The sequence below is a fragment of the Ornithorhynchus anatinus genome, chromosome 10 (genome assembly GCF_004115215.2).
Source record: "Ornithorhynchus anatinus isolate Pmale09 chromosome 10, mOrnAna1.pri.v4, whole genome shotgun sequence".
Taxonomy (NCBI): Eukaryota; Metazoa; Chordata; class Mammalia; order Monotremata; family Ornithorhynchidae; genus Ornithorhynchus; species Ornithorhynchus anatinus.
In genome coordinates, this window is record NC_041737.1 from 52,640,478 (window position 1) to 52,664,130 (window position 23,653).

At 54.8% G+C, this 23,653-nt stretch overlaps 1 protein-coding gene across 7 annotated transcripts; it reads right to left on the reverse strand.

Annotated features, from left to right (window-relative positions):
- Positions 1-4,213: 4,213 nt before the first annotated feature.
- TTYH1 (tweety family member 1) lies at positions 4,214-15,307 on the reverse strand. Of its 7 annotated transcripts, XM_029072717.2 has the most exons (14): positions 15,056-15,307; positions 12,918-13,090; positions 11,313-11,424; positions 10,203-10,423; positions 10,004-10,099; positions 9,125-9,197; positions 8,468-8,543; positions 8,203-8,258; positions 7,192-7,284; positions 6,854-6,946; positions 5,848-5,990; positions 5,191-5,236; positions 4,906-4,990; positions 4,439-4,594 (listed from the first exon to the last, which is right to left on the reverse strand). In XM_029072717.2, the coding sequence occupies exons 1-13, from the start codon at positions 15,179-15,181 to the stop codon at positions 4,952-4,954; spliced, it is 1,347 nt and encodes a 448-aa protein (XP_028928550.1). In that variant the 5' UTR covers positions 15,182-15,307; the 3' UTR covers positions 4,439-4,594; positions 4,906-4,951. The 7 variants fall into 7 exon arrangements, 6 of the variants coding, with proteins under 6 accessions (XP_028928552.1, XP_039769293.1, XP_028928550.1 ...); XM_029072718.2 differs by lacking the exon at positions 4,906-4,990 and having other exon boundaries at positions 4,480-4,594; XM_029072720.2 differs by lacking the exons at positions 5,848-5,990; positions 8,203-8,258.
- Between the last annotated feature and the right edge of the window lie 8,346 nt (positions 15,308-23,653).

Sequence of the window (23,653 nt, forward strand, 5' to 3'; positions counted from 1 at the left end):
ACGCACGACGCCCCCCCCCCAACGCGGCCAATCAGCGGCGCGGACGGGCGGGCCGAGCTTGGTGGAGCCCAAGTGGGGCCTCCCTAATGGCTGGGGCCGAGGGGGGAGGAAGGACTGGGTTTTCCTCAGTGCCGGGCTTGGAAAAGTTCCTCGGATTTGCCCATCCACCCCAGAGTCGTGTGCGGGGGAGATTCAGGGTCATCAGGTTGCCCACATGAGGCTCCCAGTCTTCAACCCCATTTTACAGATGAGGGAACTGAGGCCCAGAGAAGGGACTTGCCCACAGTCACCCAGCTGACAAGGGGCGGAGTCGGGATTCGAACCCATGACCTCTGACTCCCAAGCCCGGGCTCTTTCCACTGAGCCACATTACTTAATAATGTTGGTATTTGTTAAGCGCTTACTATGTGCAGAGCACCGTTCTAAGCGCTGGGGGAGATACAGGGTCATCAGGTTGTCCCATATGAGGCTCACAGTTAATCCCCATTTTACAGATGAGGTAACTGAGGCACAGAGAAGTGAAGTGACTTGCCCACAGTCACACAGCTGACAAGTGGCAGAGCTGGGATTCAAATCCATGACTTCTGACTCCAAAGCCCGGGCTCTTTCCACTGAGCCACATTGCTTTTTTAGATGCTCCCCACATCCTCAGATCCCACGAGGACCATGGCAGGAGGATGGAGGGGCTGGGAAGCCCCCTGTTGGGTCCATGAGTAGGGAATAGGATCCATCGGGGGTATAATAATAATGTTGGTATTTGTTAAGCGCTTACTATGTGCAGAGCACTGTTCTAAGCACTGGGGTAGATACAGGGGAATGAGGTTGTCCCACATGAGGCTCACAGTCTTCATCCCCATTTTACAGAGGAGGGAACCGAGGCCCAGAGAAGTGAAGTGACCTGCCCACAGTCACACAGCTGACAAGGGGCAGATCAATCGTATTTATTGAGTGCTTATTCCACACAGAGCACTGTAATAATTGGGGTATTCGGTAAGCGCTTACTATGTGTCAAGCACCATACTAAACGCCGGGGTGGAGACGAGCAAAAAGGGTCGGACACAGTCCATGTCCCATGTGGGGCTCACAGTCTCAGTCCCCAATTTACAGATGAGGTAACCGAAACACAGAGAAGTAAAGTGACTTGCCCAAGGTCACACAGACAAGAGGCAGAGCCGGGATTAGGATAATAATAATTGTGCTATTGTTAAGCATTTAGTATGTTCTAGGCACTGTACTAAGCACTGGGGTGGATATAATAATAATAAAATAATAATTGTTAAGCGCTTAACTGTGTGCCAAGCAGTGTTCATTCATTCATTCTTTCAATAGTATTCAATAGTATGTGCAGAGCACTGTACTAAGCGCTTGGAATGTACAATTGGGCAACAGAGAGAGACAATCCCTGCCCATTGATGGGCTTGCAGTCTAATCGGGGGAGACAGACGGACAAAAACGAGACAACTTAATCACGAAATCAGTGTTCTAAGCACTGGGGTAGGTACAAGGTGATCAGGTTGTCCCACGTGGGACTCACAGTCTTAATCCCCCTTTTACAGATGAGGGAACAGAGGCACAGAGAAGTTAAGTGACTTGCCCAAAGTCATACAGCTGATAAGCGACGGAGCCGGGATTAGAAGCCGTAACCTCTAACTCCCAAGCCCGTGCTCTTTCCACTAAGCCTCGCTGCTTCTCAAATCCAGCTGGGACACAGTTCCTGTCCCACGTTGGGCTCACAATCTCAATCCCCATTTTACAGATGAGGGAACTGAGGCCCAGAGAAGTGACGTGACTTGCCCAAGACCACTCAGCAGACATGGCAGAGCTGGGAATAGAACCCATGACCTTCTGACTCCCAGGCCCATGCTCCATCCAATACGCCAGCCTGGTTCTAAGCGCTTGGGAGAAGACAACACAACAAATTTGGAAGCTGTGTTCTCTGCCCACAAAGAGGAAGAAATGGGGACAGTACTGGGGCAACGTAGCTGAGAGTCCTTCCCTTCTTCATCCTGATCAATTTAGCAATCAAAGGTATCTGTGAGCCCTTACTGTGTGCAGAGCACTGTACTAAGCGCTTGGGAGAGTTCAAAACAACGGAATTGGTAGACATTTTCCTTGCCCTTCCAGAGCTTGCAGACTAGAGGGGGAGACGGACATTAAAATAAATTATGTATGTGGACAGAAGTGATGGGAGACTAAGGGTGGGGTGAATATAAAATGCTTAAAGGGTGTAAATCGAAGTGCGTAGGTGATGCAGAGGCAGCAGGGATGATGAGTGCTCAGGGAAGGTCTCATGGAGGAACTATGATTTTAATAAGGCTTTGAAAATGGAGAGAGGGGTGGTCAGATATGAAGGGGGAGTTCCAGGCCAGATGGAAGACTTAAGCAGGGGGTTGGCCTTCAGATAGATGAGTTTGAAGTACAATGAGTACGTTGGCATTGGAGGAGTGAAGTGTGCGGGCTGGGCGGTATTGAAAAAATCAGGAGAGGGGAGCGAGCCGATTGAATGCTTTAAAACCAATGATAAAGAGTTCCTGTTTGATGCAGAGATGGATGGGCAAACCGTTGCAGGTTTTTGAGGAGCGGGGAGGCGTGAACCGAATTGTCTTAGAGACGTGAACCGAATTGTCTTAGATGATCCGAGTAGCAGAGTGAAGTAAGGACTGGAGTGGAGAGGGCCAGGAGGCAGGACGGTCAGGGAGGAGGCTGATGCAGTAGTCAAGGCGGGGATGTGATAAGTGCCTGGAGCAACATAGTAGCAGTAGGGATGGAGAGGAAAGGGCGGATTTTCACGATGTTGTGAAGGTAGAACCAAAAAGATGTGGCAACAGATTGAATACGTGGGTTGAACGAGAGAGATGAGGCGAGGAAAGTGCCAAGGTTATGGGCTTGTGAGACAGGGACCTTCCCTCCCCCTCATTTCAGCTGGGTGAACCACGGCTCCCGGTTAAAATGGCAGCAGTTGGCACATGCACGATATGTTCCCACCTTCACAACGTCGCTAAAATCCGCCTCTCCATCCAAACTGCTACCACGTTAATGCAATCACTCACCCTATCCCCCCTAGATGATTCCATCAACCTCCTTGTTGACTCCCAACCTCCTGCCTCTCCCCATCACAGTACCTACTTCACTCCGCTGCCCGGATCATCTTTCTACTGAAGCGATCGGGACATGTTACCTCCGCCTTCCTCAAAAGTCGCCAGTGGTTGCCCATCTACCTCCGCATCAGAGAAAAACTCCTCACCACCATTCACTTTAAATCACTCCATCACCTTGCCCCCTCCTACCTCACCTCACTCCTCTCCTCCTACGACCCAACCCGCATACTTTGCTCCTCTGGTACCTCTAACCTCTGGTACCTCTGTGCCTCTATCTCACTCGTCTCTCGCCAACCCCTACCCCACATCTTGCCTCTGGCCTAGAACGCCCTCCCTCCTCAAATCCGCCAATGACTCTCCCCTGCTTCAAAGACTTAGTGAAGCCCCAACTCCTCCAAGAGGCCTTTCCAGTCTAAGCCCCACTTTTCCTCACCTCCCACTTCCTTCTGTGTCACCCTGACTCGCTCCCTTTGCTCTTTCCCCTTCTTTCCCTTCTTTCCCCTTCTCCAAGCTCCACAGTACTTATGTATATATCTGTAATTTTATTTGTATTGATGTCTGTCTCCCAACACCTCCAGATTGTGAACTCAAGGTGGGCAGGGATTGTCACTCTTTGTTGTATTGTACTTTCCCAAGCACTTAGTGCAGTGCTCTGCACTCAGTAAGTGCTTAATAAATACGATTGAATGAATTGAATGAGTGAATGAAGGTGTTGGTCATGTCCAGAAATCCTAGGCCGACTAGGGTTTAAGTCCCAGCAGCTCTCTGTAACATTGCATACCCTTCCTGGGGTCTGCCCAGGGAGCGGGCTGGCCTAGCATCTGCCCCCTCCCCCAAGTACCCCCTCCCCAGATCGAGACTTTCTACCCCTCTCTTCCACATGCTCCCCTTAGGGAAGGAGTGTGGCCTATAGGAAAGAGCCTGGGGTTGCTTGCTTTATGACTTTGGATGAGTCACTTCACTGTACCTCAGTTTCCTCCTCTGTGAAATGGGGATTCAGTACCTGTTCTTCCTCCTACCTAGACTGCGAAGCCCCATGTGCGAAACCGACCTGCTTATCTTCTATCTACTGTACCTATCACGGGAGGGGGGAAAACAAGCAGAACTCAGATCCGTGTAAAATAAAGTCTTCCCTTTTATTTCAAGTCAAAACATATCCAAGTTAGTGCCACACCTCAACCTGTGGAAGGTGGGGTCTCCATTCACTCGCTGGCCCTCTTTACCCCAGTCAGGGCCAGCCCCTGGGGCTGCTCGGGGGGATATCGGTCACCTAACTGACCCCCACACACGCACGCTCCTCTGATCCTCTCCCTATCCTCCTCCCCCCCGCCCCCACCCCTCACAGGAGGAAGGACCTTGAAACTGAAGGTGTAACTGGACAGGAGGAGATACTGGGAGTGCTTGGGCCCCTTGCTCCACCTGGGAATGTTAATCGCCAGATCCAGGAAAGGCCAGGTGAGCAGGTCTTCTTAGGCAGCCTGCAGACTTGGATAGAACTGGAGGGTGAGAGAGTGTCAGTGAGAGAGAAAGATGGACACAGAAGTAAAAAACCAAGGCGCCAGAGGATGGAAGGAAGTAATGAGGCAGGCAGAAAAGTGGAAGATCGGCCCAAGGACGAAGACAGACTGGAGACTGAGGACCAGGGGTATAAGTGGAAAAGAAACAGAGGCAGAAGGATGGGGAAAAAGGAAAGAGTCAGAGACAGATACATCCACGTTGAACACAGACACTCAGGAGAGAGGCACTAGGAAGGCAGGAGGAGGAGGAAGAGCTGAAGGAGAGGGGCACAGCACAGAATGGAGCTCACCAGGAGGCAAGGGAGGGAAGACATCAGGTTCCCGTGGGGGAGGGTCTCAAATGGATGACTGCCACTGGACAAAACGTTTCGATTCCTGCAGGGATGTGTGGGCAGATGCAGGGGGAGAGAGGGAGGCTTAACCTGAGGGGCGGGGAAGACAGCTGAACTCCCTCATCAACCCACTCCTACCTGCCTCCTCCCCACCCTCCCAACCCTGAGCTCCAGCCCTCAGCCCCATCAAGAACTGCAGGCTTCCAGGCCCTCCCCTCCCCTCGCTCCCATCATGTCACATGCCTGAGGGTTGAAGGGATCATCATCTTCAGGGTCTTCGTAGTCGTCACTGTGGGGAAGGCCGCAGTTGAGAGGGGGAAAAAGGGGTCAGGGGTCAGAAGGGAGTGTTGCTCTCCGCTCCCACACAGGTCCTTTCTTCTCCCTCCTTCCCTCTTAGACTGTGAGCCCCGTGTGGGACAGGGACTGGGTCTGACCTGCTTATGTTCTGTCTACCCCAGCACTTACTCTTGTACTTTGCTCTAGTAAATACTTAAATACCATTATTAACATTACCCTTCTGTCCCTTAGTGATCCTAAATATCCTGCCCCAATCAAATCAATTGTATTTTTCGAGTGTCGTGTGCATGGCACTGTACTAAGCATTTGGGGGAGTATATTATAACAGAGTGGGTGTAGACACGTTCCTCTGACCATAAGGTGCAACCTGGATCTTCCTCCTTCCTCTTGGTCTCTTTACCTTCCACCCTGCAGGGTTTTGAAGACCCCCCCCCCCACTTCCCCCGGTACCATACCCCTACCTGATCCTTCCCCTTACCCCCTCCGTGGTCCTACCCATTTGACTGGGGTGGGGGAATCATTAGCAGGTCTAGGCCTCCTGCCTGTCCCACCCAGGACTCCCAGCCCGTCCTTCCCAGCCCTCAGGGCCCCTACCCTTCTGACCTGGGGGGGAAGTGGGCCCAGGCTCTGGGAAGGCTGCAGATGGCTGTCCCCAGGGCCAGGGCGCAGAGCAGGGAGAAGAGCAGGAGGAAGAGCAGGCCTTCCAGGGCATCCTCACACAGGCCCCGTAACGCCACCCCGTAGTCCTGGGGGGAGGAGGGGTCCACAGAGGGTCAACCCGGGCCCAGAAGCCTCCTCCTCTCCAGCTGCCCTCCCCCTTCCTTCCCACTGGGGATCCCCTGTCGTTCCCATCACTGGGCGGGGACTGTGGAGTGACACGGTGGGGTGGCCAGGCCATTAGAAGGGGGCTGAGGGGCTGAGATGGAAACTGGGTTCCGGGGGGGCGGTGGTGATGGTGAAGGTGATGGTTTGGGGAACCCGGGAGAGGGATGTGGGGCCGGTGAGGAGCAAGGAAGGGTGGAAGGAAGTAGGAGAGGAATGGATGGCGCTGAAGAGGAAAGGGAGGAGAGGAGGGAAGAAAGGGAGGGGAAGAGGAAAGGAAGGGAGGAAAGGGAGACGAGGAGGGACCGGGAAGAGAAGAAGGAGTAGAAGAAAAGGGAGGAGGGAAAGGGAGGAAAGGAGGAATGGAGGAAGGAAAGGAAGAAGAGAGGAAGGGAGGAGAGGAGGGAAGGAAGGAAGGAAAGGAAGAAGAAGGAAAGGGAGGAGAGGAGGGAAGGGAGGAAGGAAAGGAAGAAGGACAGGGAGGAGAGGAGGGAAGGGAGGAAGGAAAGGAAGAAGAGGGAAAGGGAGGAGAGGAGGAAAGGGAGGAAGTAATGGAGGAAGGAACGGGAGAGGAGGGAATAGAAGAAGAAAGAGAGGGAAGGGAGGAGGGAATGAAGGAAGGAAAAGGAGGAGAGAAGGGAGGAGAGAAGAGAGGAGAGAAGGGAGGGGAGGAAGGAAGGGGAGGAGAGGAAGGAGGAGAGGGAGGAGAGGAGGAAAGGGAGGAGGAAAAGGGAGGGGAGGAGGGAAGGGAGGAAGAAAAGGGAGGGCGGGAGGAGGGAGGCGTTACCTTGTGCAGGCCGCGGCAGTGCAGCAACGCCACCAACTGGTGGAAGTTTCCCTCCGTCACGTTGAGGGTCTCCTGCAGCGTCGACAGCGGCTTCTGTCGAGGACGACGAAGGGGTTAATCCATGGGGGGCGGGGGCCCCCCTTTCCCCAGTGCGGCCTGCCCCCCCAACACACACACACACACACACTCCCTTCCACTCCCCCATCTCCACCCGGCTCCCATCCTTTCCCTGCTTCTCCCAGGCCCCGGTCCCGTCCGGCCCCCCAACCCCCGAGCCCCCAATCCCGAAGGTCCCCCGGGAGGAGGAGGTGGGTGGGGAGGGAAGGAGAGCGACGCACCAGGGAGGCGGGGAACTGGGGCACGGCCTCCCGCTCCAGCCCCTGCAACTGGGAGTGGATGTTGGCCAGAGCTCGCTGGGACAGGGTCAGCTTCTGGTGGCGGGGAGGGAAGAACGGCGTTGGAGAACCCAGGCGCCCCACTCCCAGGCTCACCCCACCCCCAGGTTCACCCCACCCAGGGCTAAAGTGATTGGGTTTTCTGGACCTTAAACTAAGAAGAGGGAACGGGGCTTCCTGGAGGCGGGCCAACGGTCTAAGTCTATTGAAGCAGCATGGTTTAGTGCCCACGGGCTTGGGAGTCAGAGGACTTGGTTTCTAATCCCGGCTCTGCCGCCTGTCTGCTGTGTGACCTTGGGCAAGCCACTTAACTTCCCCGGGCCTCAGTTACTGCATCGGGAAAATGGGTTTTAAGACTGTGAGCCCCAGGTGGGACAACCTGATGACCTTGTATCTACCCCGGTGCTCAGAACATAGTGCTTGGCACGTAGTAAGCGCTTAACAAAATCCATTGGTAGTATTATTATTCTTGAGGGGGTGGGATGACGGAGGGGAGAAATAGGGCAGAAAAGGAGACGCAGATGGACAGAGACAGACAGACAGAGATTGATCTTCAGGCAGGGCCATCGGGCACCCAGACTGACTCACCTAGACCCAGCCTTGGCACTGAGCAGCAGTAGCAGGAAAAGGTAAGCAGAGGAACGGCAGCCTGCACCAAGCTGCCCGAACTTCCCGCCTTTCCGGTGGCCCGGCTGGGCTCTACGCCCAGTAGCCCCGGCAGGGACTCCGGGAGCCAGGGCAGCGGCCGGCAGCGTGGGCTGGTCTCTCTCATCTTCCCCTCTCCTGCCACTGCTGCTCTGACCCGTGCCGAGCCCCCCCGGCCACCGTCGACCCGGTGGCCGCGGGCAACCCTCCTGCCGGTCCGGTCGGCAAGATTCACGGTGCGTGACGTCTGGTCACCTCACCCTATCCCCCCACTTTCCTCAGAGGAGCTCCCCAATCTTCAGCTCTCACCTGTTGGAAAGGATTGGGGACAACCTGGTTGCAGAAGAAATAGTAGTGCAGGATTTCTGGGAAAGGGGGAGAGGGGAGAGACACGGAGGCACACACACACACAAAGAGACACAGAGGCAGAGACAAGAGAGACACAAGGAGAGAAAGGGGAAACGAATAAGAATCAGACCCAGATGAGACCATCCTCAGACCCAGAAAGCAGTTCGACTTCCATCTCTTCCCTCCCCCCGCCCCTCACCGAACCCCAGCCCCCGTGCTTTCCTACCCGTGCTCAGGCCGGTCTCTGCCTGGGTCAAATTCAGAACGAAGGGATCAGGACTGGAACAGAAGTCACTGAGGCCCTGAGGGGACAAAAGAGGCTCAGGTGAGCAGGGAATACGTCTGCTATGTTGCTACATTGTACTCTCCCAAGTGCTTAGTACAATGCTCTGCACACAGTAAGTGCTCTATAAATACTATTGATTGAATGACTGATGTCCAGCCTCCCACATGAACTCATTTCTCAGCACTCTTGGATGAATGTCTAGTCACTTGTACATTCAGTTATTTGACTACTAGTCATGTGTGTCTCCCCCACTAGAGCGTAAGCTTCTTGAGGGTCGGCACATGTTACTACTTTATTCTGTTCTTACCAACAGGCACCTAAATCCTCCTCCCTCCAAGTTAGGCTGTGAGTCCCACCTGGGACGGGGACTGTATCCGCCCTGATTACACTGTATCTACCTCGGGGCTTAGTACAACACTGGGGACGTGGTAAGGACTTAATGAAGACTATTATTATTATCACAGCCCCCCACACCGAGTGGATGCTCGATTAACACTGTTACTACAACTAGAACCCAAATATACTCGTTCCCAGCTCCCGGTTCTCCCTCGGGGTCCTCGACTGATGGACTGACCGGCTCCCCCAAAGACGACTCACCACGGCGGCTGCTGCCTCCAGCCCCATGGAGCCCCAGCTCAGCACCAGGACCAGCAAACTCATCACCGTCATCCTGCCGGCAGGGTGGGGAGAGGGAACGGAAGGGTGACGATCCGAATCCTGTTCTCCCCAGCCCTGACCCCTGGGAGAGGCTGTGTTCTAATCCTCCCTGTGCACATCAAATCCTTGGGAAATTCTCCTTTATCCCCACAGCTCCTCTTCACCCGCCCCCTTGGTTGGGGATGGAGTGAGACCGGTTGTTGACGTCAGACTGACCATCTGGCTCTGGAAAGCAGGGGTGTGGGAGCTGAAGGGTGGGGAAGAGGTTAAAGGTTAGAGGGAGGAGGGTGAGGAGCTGTGGGGTTTGGAGAGTTGGAGGGAAGGGGTCTGTGACTAAGGGCGGGGGGGGGGAGTGAGACCCCAGTTGGCCTCTAAAACACCCCTCTCTGAGGGCACCCTGCTTCTCCTCAGTGTAATGGTTGACCAAATTTCCCCTCTGCCTCCCTTTTTCTCCCCCCTCGTCTGACAACATTGAGTGGATGTGGGAGGCCATCTTCCCACCCCTCTCCATCCCATCTCCCTCTTCTGAGGCAGCAGGACCTGGGACGGCGAGTCAGGAAACAGATCAGCCCCATCTTGGCTCTGCCCTTGGTCAGCTGTGTGACCTTGGGCAGGTCCCTTAGCCTCTCTGGGCTTCAGTTTCCCCCGTCTGTTCCCTCAGCCCCTCCGAGTCTCCCGGGGCCGGGGTGAAGGTGGGTGAATAGGGTGGTGTGAAGATGCTTCAAGTTCTTAATGTGGGTTTAATTCCCTGAGTGGGATTACTGTCATCATCCCTCCCCCTCTGCCGACCACCTGGCTCCTTTTGGTCCCGGGACTCACACAATCACCAGCCATTTGCTCTGTTTGGCCAGGCCCAGGAGGGTGAAGAGGCAGACGAGGAGGTCCAGCAGCAGCAGCAGGACGTAGGCCAGCCACCTGCCGGGGGGAGGAGGCGGGCAGGGAGGATGCTCAGACGGGGCCGGCGTCCACACCAGCCGGGTGAGGAGGGAGAGTGAGGGTGGGTCTTGGGGTTGCTCACCGATATTCCTCCACAAAGGACACGTGCTCGGCCACCCTCAGGGGGCTCAGGGGGACCCCCCGCCAGAAGGCCACCTCGCCCAGCTGCTGGGCCACACCCTCCACCTGGCGCCGAGTCCCCCGGACCCGGGCCACCAGCTCCGTCTGCGGGGCCAGCACCTCCTCCAGGGTGGTCAGCTCGTTCCGCACGGCGGCCCCCAGCCGCTCCACCGTGTCCGCCACCTGCGGGGGTTGGGGGGAAGAAGCAGGAGGCTGGGGGCCGACGGCAGAAATCGCCTCATCCCCCGTGGTCTGGGATGGAACCCGGGGGAGCCCCAGACTGAACCATCCTGGGGCTCCCCTGGCGTCGCCACACTGGGGAGGTAGGTTAGTTCTGATCGGCAGGACTGGGGTGAGGGAGGGGGGCAGCTTGGTCTGGGACCTGGTGAGGAAGCCCTGAATCTACAGATGGATTACTTACTTTTCCAGAATCCTTGGGGCTCGGTCAGTCTGGACCACTCAAAGCTCCTGTCCTAGGGGGCTGCCCTCAAACCTAAAGATTGGGGCTGAACCAGACCCTGCTGTTTTTGTGTGGTATTTGTTAAGCACAAAACTTAACCTCTGTGCCAGGTGCAGTACTAAGCGCTGGAGTTAGATACAAGCTAATCATGTTGGACACAGTCCAGGTCCCACATGGGGCTTACAGTCTCAATCCCCAGTCAACGGATGAGGGAACTGAGGCAGAGCTTGTGAAGTGAGTCGCCCAAGGTCACACTGCAGACAAGGGGCGGAGCCGGGGATAGAACTCCGGTCCTTCTGGCTCCCAGGCCCATCCCTCTCTCCCGCGAGGCAAAGTCCCGGGGTTATGAAGGGAGACACGGCTTTCTGAGTGGCTCTGGGGTGAAGGAATCGAAGTTAAGCGGACTGCATCTGCTGTCTCTCGGGTGGGGACAGGGTGGAGTCCCACCCGGCTCGGACAGGTGCAGCTGGCTCAGGGGTGAGGCACGTTATGGTGGGGGTGGGGGGTTTCCCAGATAACTAGGGTCTGGGGCGGGGGGCAAAGGGGATTGCAGGCAGATATGACGCTGCCCAGCAGGGGAGGTGCTGGGGGACAGGAGGAAGGCGCCCTCACAAGTCGGTCGATGGAGCTGAGCGTATGGTTGGCGTGGAGCAGGGAGTAGCTGAGCTGGGACACCCCATCGCTGGTCTCGCTGTTGCCATAGAAACCGATGCCGATGCCAGCGCTGGGGAGATAATTGGGGGAGTCAGGGAGGGGAGCGTGTCTCGGCACCCCCTCTGGCCCGTCCCCCGTCCCCCACCCGCCCCTTCGCTCCGCCCCGACCGTCTAGTCTGTGCGAACCCGTGGACCGCCCCCCCGGCTTTCTCCCAGGCCGGCTGGAGCTACCTGCCTGTTGCCACGGCAACCGGGTGGGCTCCCTCCCCCAGACTAGCCGAGTAGGGGGCGGGAGACGTCAACACTGTGATGCTAATTGGGGGAGAAGGAGGGAGGGGGAGCGGTCCCCGTTTAACTCCCGCCCTGCCGGAGGGCAGGGGTCCGTCGGCTCCGCCCGCCCCTCCAGGCCGCGCCCGGACAGCTCCGGGGCCGGAGAGGATGAGCCTGCGGGCCGGCTTCCCCCGTTTTCGGGCCACTGGCCCTCCGGCCCGGGCTTTTCCCGGCGTCTCTCCGGGAGGGGGCGGGAGGAGGACCGGCCCTTGGCCTCCATCCTGCCCCATTGAGCATCCTCTCGGGCTGCGGTCCCCCTCCCTGCCCGGCGCACAGAGACCTCATTGTCGGCTCGGTGAATGGCGCTGGCTGGATTGGGTTTGTCCCCTTTTGTCGCCCCGGGATTTCCCAGCAGCCTCCTCGTCCCTGGGGGCCGAAGGAGGGGGCGGCCCCGACCCCCTCCCACCCCACCCTACCCCAATTCTGACCCTGCCACCCGGCGGGGCTGGAGACGGGGTCTCTCCGGCTCCCACCGAGGCCCAGTCCCCGGGGAACCCGGGATCCTGGTCCTCCCGCCCCCCACCCACCCACACCCAATCCAGAGCCCGAGGGTCGTGTCCCTTTTGATATCTCCCCCCCCCCCCGGGGGAGGAGTCCGAGTGGGGGGCCGTCCCCTCCAGAGTGGAGCCCAGAGGTTCCTTCCCCCTTTGCCTCCATCCTGCCCCATTGTCCCCATCGCCTTCTTCTCTTGTCCCCTCACAAAGACCCCCTTGTTTCCCTGCCAGAATAGGAAGCTGTTCCCGGGAGCGGGCCCCCCCTCCCTCCCTGCTCCCTGCCTTCTCCCCTCCCCCCACCTGACACCCCCACCCAACGCTCTGTCACTCTCCCTCCCTCGGGGCCTATGTGCCGTTGTTGTTCTCCCCCAGGCCCGTCTCCACCCCCCACCCCCAACACACAACCTCCCAGCCCACCCTGGCTCCTCCCGCCCCCAGCTCGGCTTCCCGCTCCCCATTTTGGAGGCTCTGGGAGGGATCCAAGACTCAGAGAACTGAAGCGTTGACCTCATTCACCCCACAAGAGGACCCGGTTGTTCGCTGGGGAAGGAACTATGGTATCTGGGTCCTTTAGTCCCTCCCGGGAGCTGTTGGGGGCTGTGGGGTGGTCTGCCCTGCCCTTCCGGCGGGCATTCTCCCTAGCAACTGCGGGCTGGGGGCGGCCTGGGACGATGAGTTTGGTGGGGGGGTCCCCCACTTGCCCCTCAGCTCCCTCCTCCCCCCACCGGGGGCCCATTACCAGCCAACGAGCAGGGCGGTGACACAGCTCCAGGTGATGCAGCCCCCCCGGGGCCCCTTGTCCTCAGGTGGCTCCTCGGGATGGCAGCAGCAGAAGCGGATGAGGTAGAGGGAGATGAGGAGGAGGCTGAGGGCCAAACCCAGGCCTGCCAATGCGGCCACCAGCAGCAGGGCCTGAGACCCGGGGGGCGGGGGGGGGGCGAGGAGAAAGGCGGTGCAGAAGGTCAGAGAAGGGACCCCGGCTTCTAGTTCTCCCACACCCCTCAGTCCCCCTCCCCTGCCATCAACCAACTCCAGGGGATGGAAATGGCCTCCCCGCCTGGGGAGGGGTTGCACAAGGCCCGAACTCCCTCCCAAACACCCTACCGCGGGTCAGTGGCGGTGGGGCTGGGGCACTCGGACTCCGGGGACCTCGCCTGGGTATCCTCAGGAGTGCTTTTCCCAGCCATCTTGAAGGTTTGGGGAAGATGGGGAAGGGGCCTAGGGATACCGGCCCCTCCCCTGCCTCCATCAGATAGTGGAATGGAATGGGGAGGGCCGAAGCGAGTGGAGAGGGAGGGACCGGGAAAGAGATCCTCGGTGTGAGTGTCTCTCTCTGGAGGGGTGTCACTGTGTGTTGTCTGTCACTGGGTTGGTGGGGTGGGTGGGTGGGAGTGAGGACTGTGGGGATAATTGTGCGATTGCCTCTCTCCCTGTTAGGATCAGTGCTCCTGCTGCAGCTGTGTGTCTATCACCTGGGAGTCCCGGCAGGGAGTGTGTGTGTGTGTGTTTTGTGTGTGAGAGAGACACACACACATGCACTGTGAGTGTGTCCCAGATTGCCTATGGGAAAGAGTGTGCAGCTCGGGCTGAGACACCAGCAGGGTTTCTGGGCTGTGCGTCTTTAACCCTGTTGGGCTACTGGCTCTGATTGTGAGTCTCTGTGAACGTCAGGCAATTAGCGGAATTCAGCGAAAGTCCGCTATGGGGATGCCTTGACCCAGTTGAATATAGGCACTTACCTCTACCAGCCAGGTGTATGCGGTGCTCACACATGAATATGGATGGGATCCCTGTGTGTCAGGTGCCTCGTGAGTGCATGCTCCCGCCTCGGGTGTCATGTATGTGCATTCCTCGCTTGTGTGTGTGTGTGTGTGTGTGTGTGTGACAGTCCCAGTTGGTGGAGGTGGGGGGAGCCGGGGAGGGAAGGCAGGGCGGGCCTGGGAGGGGAGAGGCGGTTTGGGCACAGCTGTGCAGTTCTCTCTGACCTAAATATCTCAGAATTCACAACTCGCCCCCAGCCTCAGCCCAACCCATCCCAGCCCAGCCCTGTCAGCCCCCTCAGAGTACTGCCCCTTCTTCGAGAGGCTCCCACTGCAGCCCTCGCCCCCCACCATGTCTCTGGTTGCCCCCCAGATCAGTGTCCAAGTCTTTCCACCTTAAGGTTTCCCTGAGCAGAAGACAGAAGCTCATCCTTTTTACCCCCGACAAATCCTTGAGCTCTCTTCCCCTTCCACTTAAGGATTCGGTGCCCCCCCCCCCCCCGCCCCCAAGCAGCTCAGATCAGAGAGGTAAGAACTACACCATCGACAGCCCTCCAGCCTGACACCAATCAAGTTCCTAATTAGCCTTGAAGTTCGTGGCTTTTAATTAAATGGTGTCGAGGGAGCAGCTGCCTTTGGCCCCAGGAATATAGTGTTGATTTGAGGCTGGGTCACCCCCGGGGCCTTTGCTCTTTCCCAGTTCCCCAACCATTAGCTTCCCCCCCACCCCATCCATTCTCCGGCTTTCAGCACCCCCTACCCTTATCTCCAGCAGGCGATCCCCCACCCTCACCCAAACCTCTGATTCCCCCAGGTTTTCCTCTCTCGGTCCATGTCCTTTCCGCTTCCAGGACTCAGGGGAGCTGCCCCCAGGTTTCTGACCCTCTCTCCCCCCTGCCCCAAGATAGCCTTTCCCCTCCTCCTGAGGTTCCCAGCTCTCTTCCCTCCCCACGGCAATCTCCTCTCCCCGAAGTCACCAGATCCAAGATGTCCAGTCCTCCCGCACCAGTTCCCCTTCCTCTCGGGCCCCGTACCCCTCCAGCCCCAAGCTGGACTGGAGAAGCCCCGAAAGCCCCCTGCTCTCCCAATGGGGTCCCCCCTCCCCAGACCCCCTCACCTGCTGGTAGTCGCTCTCCTGCGGAGCAAATCCGCTGCTCACCAGCTGGAACTGGAAGTTGGTGTGGGGCACCTGGTGGAGGAGGTGGACCCAGCCGGACGGGCGGTAGCCGGGGGGCGACCCCATGGCCCCGCAGTTGGGGGGAGGAGCAGGGACTGGGGCGACCCCCCCCTGCGTTGGCCCGGGAAGCCGAGGAGGGGGGCTGGAGGCTCTGGAGCGCGGGAGAGGGGTCTGGCTGGGGATGGTGGAAGCGGGAGGAGCCGGAGGGGGAGAGGATCGGGGGGGGGGCGGAGATTTTGGGGAGGGGGGAGGTGCATGGTACAGGAGGAGGAGGAGGCCGGCGGCGGCGCCCCCTCGTGGCTTCGGGGAGGACCACGGCGGCTCATCCTCGCCAGCCGGAGGGGGAAGAAGCGGGAAGGACGGGACGCCTGGGTTCCTTCATTATTTATTGAGCGCTTACTAGGTGCAAAGCACTGGACTAAGCGCTTGGAATGCACAAGCCTGCCCCATGACGGCCTCACAGTCTAATCGGGGGAGACGGACAGAAACAAGACCCCATCATCACTATAAATAGACTCAAGGGGATGGACACCTCAATGACTAAATAAATAGGGTGATCGAAATATAGACAGATGAGCACAGTGCTGGGAAGGGGGAGGAGCAGAGGGAAAAGGGGAAGCTCAGTCTGGGAAGGCCTCTTGGAGGAGGTGAGCTCTCAGAGAGGCTAATTGGGTCGGGTGGGTTGAAGAAGAGAAAGCAGCGGAAAAGGGGGTTCCTGCTTCGGGGGTTCAGCTGCTCTATCTTCTTTGGACACTCAGGTGTCCCCAGCTGGGGCATGGTGCCGTCTCCCAGGGGTCAAAAGGCAGATAATAATAATAATAATGATGATGACATTTGTTAAGCGTTTACTGTGTGCAGAGCACTGTTCTAAGCGATGGAAGGGGAGATACAAGGTTATGAGGTTGTCCCACGTGGGGCTCACAGTCATCATGCACCATTTTCCCAATGAGGGAACTAAGGCACAGAGAAGTGAAGTGACTTGCCCAAAGTCACCCCGCTGACTCGTGGCGGAGCAGGGATTAGAACCCATGACCTCTGACTCTCAAGCCCGGGCTCTTTCCACTGAGCCTCACTGCGGCAAGGAGATTGAGGGGGCAGGGCAACCCACTGGGCCGAGCTGGGGGCAGGGTAGATAAAGAGGGGGGAGTCCCTGAGGGGTCAGGGGGAGAGGGAGGGAATCGGGGGGAGCACCCAAGCCTAACGGGGGTTGGAGAGGGGGGTGCATCAGGGTCACAGGGGGTGATAGTTGGGCCCTAAAGAAGGAGAGGGGTTGGGACTTCAGGGAGAGGAGAGCCAACCCTGACACCTGAGTCCCCAAAGTCACCCCCGGTTTCCAGGGTGGGGGGAGAGCCAAATTAAGGGGGGTCCCAAGGAGTGAGGCTGCTGGCAGGCACCCCTTTCCCTCTGCTTCTCCATCCTCCGCTTTTCCCCCTTCCCCTCAGCACTGTGCTCACTTGTATATATTATTTACTGCCCGATTAATTTTGTTAATAAGATGTATATCTCCTTGAAGCAGCGTGGCTTAGTGGAAAGAGCACGGCCTTGGGAGTCAGAAGACACAGGCTCTAATCCCGGCTCTGCCATTTGTCTGCTGTGGGACCTTGGGCAAGTCGCTTCACTTCTTTGTGCTTCAGTTCCCTCATCTGTAAAATGGGGATTAAAACTGTGAGCCCCACGTGGGACAACCTGATTACCTCGTAACCACCCCAGCGCTTAGAACAGTGCTCGGCACATAGTGAGTGCTTAATAAGTACCCTAAATAGAGAAGCAGCGTGGCTCAATGGAAAGAGCCCGGGCTTGGGAGTCAGAGGTCGTGGGTTCTAATCCCAACCCCGCCTCTAGCCAGCTGTGTTACTTTGGGCAAGTCACTTCACTCCTCTGTGCCTCAGTTCCCTCATCTGGAAAATGGGGATTAAAACTGTGAGCCCCATGTGGGACAACCTGATTACCTTGTATCCACTCCAGCACTTAGAACAGTGCTTGGCACTTAATAAGCGCTTAATAAATACCATAATTATTATTATTTATCTTGATGATGTCTTGTTCTCTTTTGCTTTGCTGTCTGTCTCCCCCGTTTAATAATAATAATAATAATGTTGGTATTTGTTAAGTGCTTACTATGTGCTGAGCACTGTTTCCAGCGCTTAGAACAGTGCCCAGTGCTTAGAACAGTGCTCAGCACATAGTAAGCGCTTAACAAATACCAACATTATTATTAAGTGCTGGGGTAGATACAGGGTAATCAGATTGTCCCACATGAGGCTCACAGACTTAATCCCCATTTTACAGAGGAGGGAACTGAGGCACAGAGAAGTGAAGTGACTTGCCCCCAGTCACACAGCTGACAAGTGGTGGAGTTGAGATTCAAACCCATGACCTCTGACTCCCAAGCCCGGGCTCTTGCCACTGAGCCACCCTGCTTCTCTAATAATGTTGGTATTTGTTAAGCACTTACTATGTTTAGAGCACTGTTCTAAGCGCTGGGGTAGACACAGAGTAATCAGGTTGTCCCACACGAGGCTCATAGTCTTCATCCCCATTTTACAGATGAGGGAACTGAGGCAGAGAGAAGTGAAGTGACTTGCCCCCAGTCACACAGCTGACAAGTGGCAGAGGCGGGATTCAAACCCTTGACCTCTGACTCCCAAGCCCGGGCTCTTTCCATTGAGCCACACTGCTTCCCATGCTGTTTAGACTTGTCAGCTGTGTGACTGTGGGCAAGTCACTTTACTTCTCTGTGCCTCAGTTACCTCATCTGGAAAATGGGGATGAAGACTGTGAACCCCACGTAGGACAACCTGATGACCCCGTATCTCCCCCAGCACTTAGAACAGTGCTCTAAACATAGTAAGCGCTTAACAAATACCAACATGATTATTATTAGACTGTGGGCCTGTCATTGGGCAGGGATGGTCTCTCTCTGTTGCCGAATTGTCCATTCCAAGCGCTCAGTCCAGTACGAGAAGCAGCATGGCTAATTGGAAAGAGCACGGGCTTTGGAGTCAGAGGTCATGGGTTCGAATCCCAGCTCTGCCACGTGTCAGCTGGGTGACTGTGGGCAAGTCACTTCTCTGGGCCTCAGTTACCTCCTCTGTGAAATGGGGATGAAGACTGTGAGCCCCGTGTGGGACAACCTGATTCCCCTGTGTCTACCCCAGCGCTTAGAACAGTGCTCTGCACATAATAAGCGCTTAACAAATACCAACATTATTATTATTATTGTTCTGCACCTAGTAAGCGCTCAATAAATACGAATGAATGAATGAATGAATGAATGAATGAATGAGGAGGGCGCCTCAGCCTCGCGCCAGCGCCCCCCCACCGCCCCGGACGTGGAAGCGGCCAATCAGGTAGCGCGAAGGGCCGGTGACGTCATCGGGGTGGGCGCGTGCCGAGCGGGGGGGGGCGGGGCCCCCCGGCGCCTCGCGCCGCTCCCGCCCAACAGGCCCCACCAGGGGATCACAAAGAGAAATGAGAGAAAATTAAAAAAGAAAACCCCACAAAACACCCCGGGGCGGGACACCTATCCATAAGAATAATTGTGGTGGTATTTGTCAAGCGCCTACTCTGTGCAAACACTGTAATAATAATAATCATCATCATCGTGGTATTGGTTAAGTGGGTCTCCCCCCTCCTCTGCAGACTGTGAGCGCTTTTGGGGCAGGAAGGATCCGTTTTTACGGTTATATTGTTCTTTTCGACCTGCTTAATAATCATAAATAATAATGGCATTTGTTAATAATAATGTTGGTATTTGTTAAGCACTTACTATGTGCAGATCACTGTTCTAAGCGCTAGGGGAGATACGGGGTCATCAGGTCGGCCCACGTGAGGCTCACAGTCTCCAACCCCATTTTACAGATGAGGGAACTGAGGCCCAGAGAAGTGAAGCGACTTGCCCACAGGCACACAGCTGAGAAGTGGCAGAGCTGGGATTCGAACCCATGACCTCTGACTCCCAAGCCCGGGCTCTTTCCACTGTTAAGCGCTTACTATGTGCCGAGCACTGTTCTAAGCGCTGGGGGAGATGCCAGGTCATCAGGTTGTCCCATGGAGGGCTCACAGGCTTCATCCCCATTTTTGTAACTGAGGCATAGAGAAGTTAAGTGACTTGCCCAAGGTCACAGAGCTGACAAGCAGCGGAGTCAGGAGTCCCAAGCCCTGGTTCTTTCCACTGAGCCTTGCTGCTTCTCACATAGTAAGCGCTTAATAAATACGACTGAATGAATGAATATGCGCCAAGCACTGTGCTAAGCAATGTGGGGGGGTGGGAATACAAGCAAATTGGGCCGGATACAGTCCCTGTCCCACACCGGGCTCACGGTCTTACACCCCATTTGACAGATGAGGTAAATGAGAGAAGTGAAGGGACTTGCCCAAGGTCACACAGCAGACAAGAGGTGGAGCTTGGTTGAGAAACCATGACTTTCTGACCCTCAGGGAGCCCGGGACTCCCGCCTCAAAACGCGGCACCGAGGGGGCCGGACCCAGGCTCTTCCATTCATTCATTCAATTGTATTTATTGAGCGCTTACTGTGTGCAGAGCACTGTACTAAACGCTTGGAGTGTACAATTCAGCAACTGAGACAATCCCTGCTCCAACTCTGCCTCCAAGGCTGCTGGGAAAGGGAGATCGGGAACCCCTGGGCCTTGCCCGCGCCCACCATCTCATCAAACCGAGATGTGAGGACCCACAGTTGGCCCCCTCAGCCCACTCCCTGCCCCTCCGAAGATCCCACTGCCCACCATGGGTAGAGGCAAGATAATCAAATCCCATATGGGGCTCAGTCCCAAGTAGGAGGGAGCACAGGGACTGAACTGCCATCTTGCAGATGGGGGAACTGAAGCCCAGAGAGGTTAAGAGACTTGCCCAAGGTCACAGAGCAGTCGAGTGGCGGAGCTGGAATTAGAACCCAGAGCCTTTAACTCCCAGGCCTGTAATCTTTCCACTAGGCCACGCTACTTCTCTAAGATGGGGAGAGACAAAGATTAAAAACAGGAACTTAGAAAGGAGGGAGAAAGGAAGAGTAAGTAGCAGTGTGGCCTAGTGTTAAGAGTAGAGGCCAGTGAGTCAGAGGACTTGAGTTCTAATTCATTCGTTCAATCGTATTTTTTTGAGTGCTTACAGTGTGCAGAGCACTGTACTAAGCACTTGGAAAAGTACAATACAACAATAAACAGACTCTGCCACTACTGCTTTGTGATCTTGGGTAAGGCACTTAATTTCTCTGTGCCTAAGTTATCTCATCTGTAAAATGGGCACTCAATACCTTTTCTCCCTCCCTTTTAGACTGGGAACCCCATGTGAGACAGGGACCATGTCCTATCTGCTTGGATCAATCCCAGGACTTAGTCCAGAGCTTTGCAATAGTAAGTGCTCAGCAAATATTATTATTATTATTACTCAGTATTATGCAGACAGGAAAAGATCAGGAGGAGCAGGGGAAGAAAAAGAGACCCAGTCCTCTAGATGGTAGAGACGAAGAGCCACAGAAGCAATGAGAGACGGGCCGGGAGTTAGCGGACAAGGGAGAGAGGCAGAGAGAAACAGAAAATGTCAAAGGGAGAGAGGGAAAGACCGAGGAAAGAGAAATGAAAGAGACAAGTGAAAGTGAAAAGGGCAAGGAAGAACAGGCAGAGCAAGGAATATATTGTGTCCCCAGCTCATCTGAGTCTACATAAAAGTTGGGTGGCCTAAATGGAAAGAGCACAGATTTGGGAGGAAGAGGCCTTGGGTTCTAATTCCCACTCTGCCTGCTGGGTGACCTTGGGGGAGTCATTGCCTATGCCTCAGCTATCTGTATAATGGGGCTTAAAATCCTACATCCTCCTATTTAGCCTATGAGCCCTGTGTGGGACAGGGACCCCATCCAACCTGATTTATCTTGACTGCATGCTACCACTTAGTATAGTGCTCGGCACATAGAAAGTGCTTAACAAATACTATAATTATTAGCAAAGGGGATCAGGCCTGAGTTACAAAGGTAGAGAGCAGTTTAGCCTCGATTCTCCGTAGTATTTTATTTTGGGATTTCTGTCGGGAAAGGGAACCAGGGAACAGTCTGACATGGTTATCGGAGCTGTATCCATTTAAGAAGACTATAAGAACATATTGAGTACCCAAGTGCTTAGGTAGAGCAGAATAATTATAATAATGATTGTGGGATTTATTAAGCATTTACTACGTGTCAAGCACTGTACTAAGCACTGGGGGAGATAATTAGGTCCCATAGTGGGCTCCCAGTCCATGTAGGAGAGAGAACAGGTATTGAATGCCCCATTTTGCAGATGAGTGAACTGAAGCACAGGTAAGTGACTTGCCCAGGGTCATACAGCAGACAAGTGGAAGAGCAAGGATTAGAAGTGGAGTAAGAAGACCCAAAATGGCAGTTGGGGAGATTAAAAATCAAGTGGAGAAGACCTCCTAAGAGAGATATGACCTCAGATGAGGAAACACAGGCACAGGGAAGTTAAGTGACTTGCCCCAAATCACACAGCAGATAAGTGGCAGAGCTGAAAAGCCCTAATTCTGCAGTGTGCGGTGTATTTATTTAATTAATGTCTATTTCCCTGTCTAGACTGTCAGCTCATTTTGGGCAGGGAATGTGTCTGTTATAGTGTACTCTCCCAAGTGCTTAGTACAGTGCTCTACACATGGTAAATGCTCAATAAATATAATTGATTGATTAATACTCTCCTCCATCTCTTCCTTACAGAAGGGGGAGTGGAGGAAAGTCTTGTAGATAGGATAACTTCTGGAACAGCTAGTTGTACAAGCAACATGGAAAGGTGTCCTGGAGTTTGTTCTGAGGAGTGGATAAGACATGACGCAGGCTATGGATATGGTTGAGCCAATTCTTGATGAAACGTAACATTTTTGCTTAGGACCTCCCAAAAAACAAATACAAGGACATTTAATAGAGGAAAAGAACATTAAGAAAAACTGTAGGTTCACCGCCGCACCCCCCGAAAATAACAAACCTGAAAAAAAGTGATTTCCTAGAAGCCTAGAAAGATTGTTCAAAGAAACTCCCACCATTTTAGAAGTAAAATGGTGTGCCACAGGCCAAAAAAAAAAACACCAAGTGATCAAACAAATTCCGCAAGACTACCTGGCAGGGAAGAAGTCATATTTGGAAAATGAAAAGCTCACCTGAGAGTGGCCTGAAATGCTCATAACGAGTACCAGGTCAGGTGCTAGCTGAAACAGGGCTGATAAAAGGAGTTTGAAGAGCACCTCACAATGGATGCTGAAGTAACAGAAGAGTCTTCAAATACATCAAAAGCAGGTGAGAGGTAGCTGCCGGCCGGGATGAAAAGGAGTCAGCTAAGAAATCTGATGAATTCCCGAATTTGGATTCGACTGAAGCACAGGCTAGCAAGTCATGCCCTCAAATTGGTTTTTGGAACACGGGTCCGCAATACAGGGTCAGATTGGGATCTCACTGGAAGCACTTTGATACCCAACCTCCAGCCTCACATCACTTACGTATACATCTCCTTATATTCTCCTGCTTCCCCAGACTGTAGTTTGTTTCTTTCCCTCTATACTCCCTAAGCCCCTTGATTCCCATGCCCATTGCCTGCACCAGATGTTTCAGACTAACTCCTTTCTCAATCCCCCATTCTCTGCCTCTAATCTTCCCACACAGCTCATCGATAAAATTGAGACTATTAGGCGTGATTCCTCCTAAAATCTTCCCTGCACCTCTCCAGCCCAGCCCCCCTCCTCCTGCCCTCTCTTTATCTTTCCTAGCAGTATCACAAGAGACCTCCCTCCTTCTCCCCCTCTTCTTAAAACCTACCCCCTCCATCTGGGCCTCCAATCCCATCCCTTTGCATCTTACTAAAACACTTTCCCCCTCCCTGACAGCCATCTTCAACAGCTCACTGACCGATGGCTCCTCTGGTACTTTCAAACACCTGTTTCCTCTTTCCTAAAAAAAAAAAAAACTACAAAAAACCTCTTGATTGTATGACACCCACTAGTTATCATCCCATCTCCCTCTTACCCTTCCTTTCCAAACTGGACTTTCTACTTTCTGCCTGTGCCCTCTCCAGTCCATGATTCAGTTGCCCCATATTTTTTTAAGAAAACTTGCAAACCTCAGCCTTCAAAAACGTCCAGCGGTCACCCATCCTCCCCAAACTCCCTGGCATCAACTTCAAGGCACTCCATCAGCTCTCCCTCTCTCACTTTACCTCACTGATCAACCACCACCCAGTCTGCATACTTCATTCCTAGATCCGCTGATCTGCTCACTGAACCTGGATCTCATCCATCCTGCTGCCTGATTCCTTGCCCAAATCCTCCCTTTAGCCTGGAACTCCCTCCCCCTTCATATTGTAATAAGCGCTTAGCACAGTGCACTACACACAGCAAGTGCTTAATGCAATTAAATGAATATTGGACAGATCACAGATGAGTCTCCATCTTCAAAGCCTTACTTATTATCACACCTCCAAATCATCTCCCTTGAACCCTCTTTCCCTTCTACTTGTGTACTCAGACCTGTAAATAAGGATGCTATTTGTTAA

Excerpts from the sequence above, each read along its gene's own strand:
- TTYH1 (XM_029072717.2), bottom strand. The coding sequence starts at position 15,181 with ATGGGGTCGCCCCCCGGCTACCGCCCGTCCGGCTGGGTCCACCTCCTC. Across the intron at positions 10,424-11,312 it reads TCAGCTCCATCGACCGACTT|GTGGCGGACACGGTGGAGCG; the intron begins GTGAGGGCGCCT and ends CAACCCCCGCAG. Across the intron at positions 9,198-10,003 it reads AGCAAATGGCTGGTGATTGT|GATGACGGTGATGAGTTTGC; the intron begins GTGAGTCCCGGG and ends CCCTGCCGGCAG.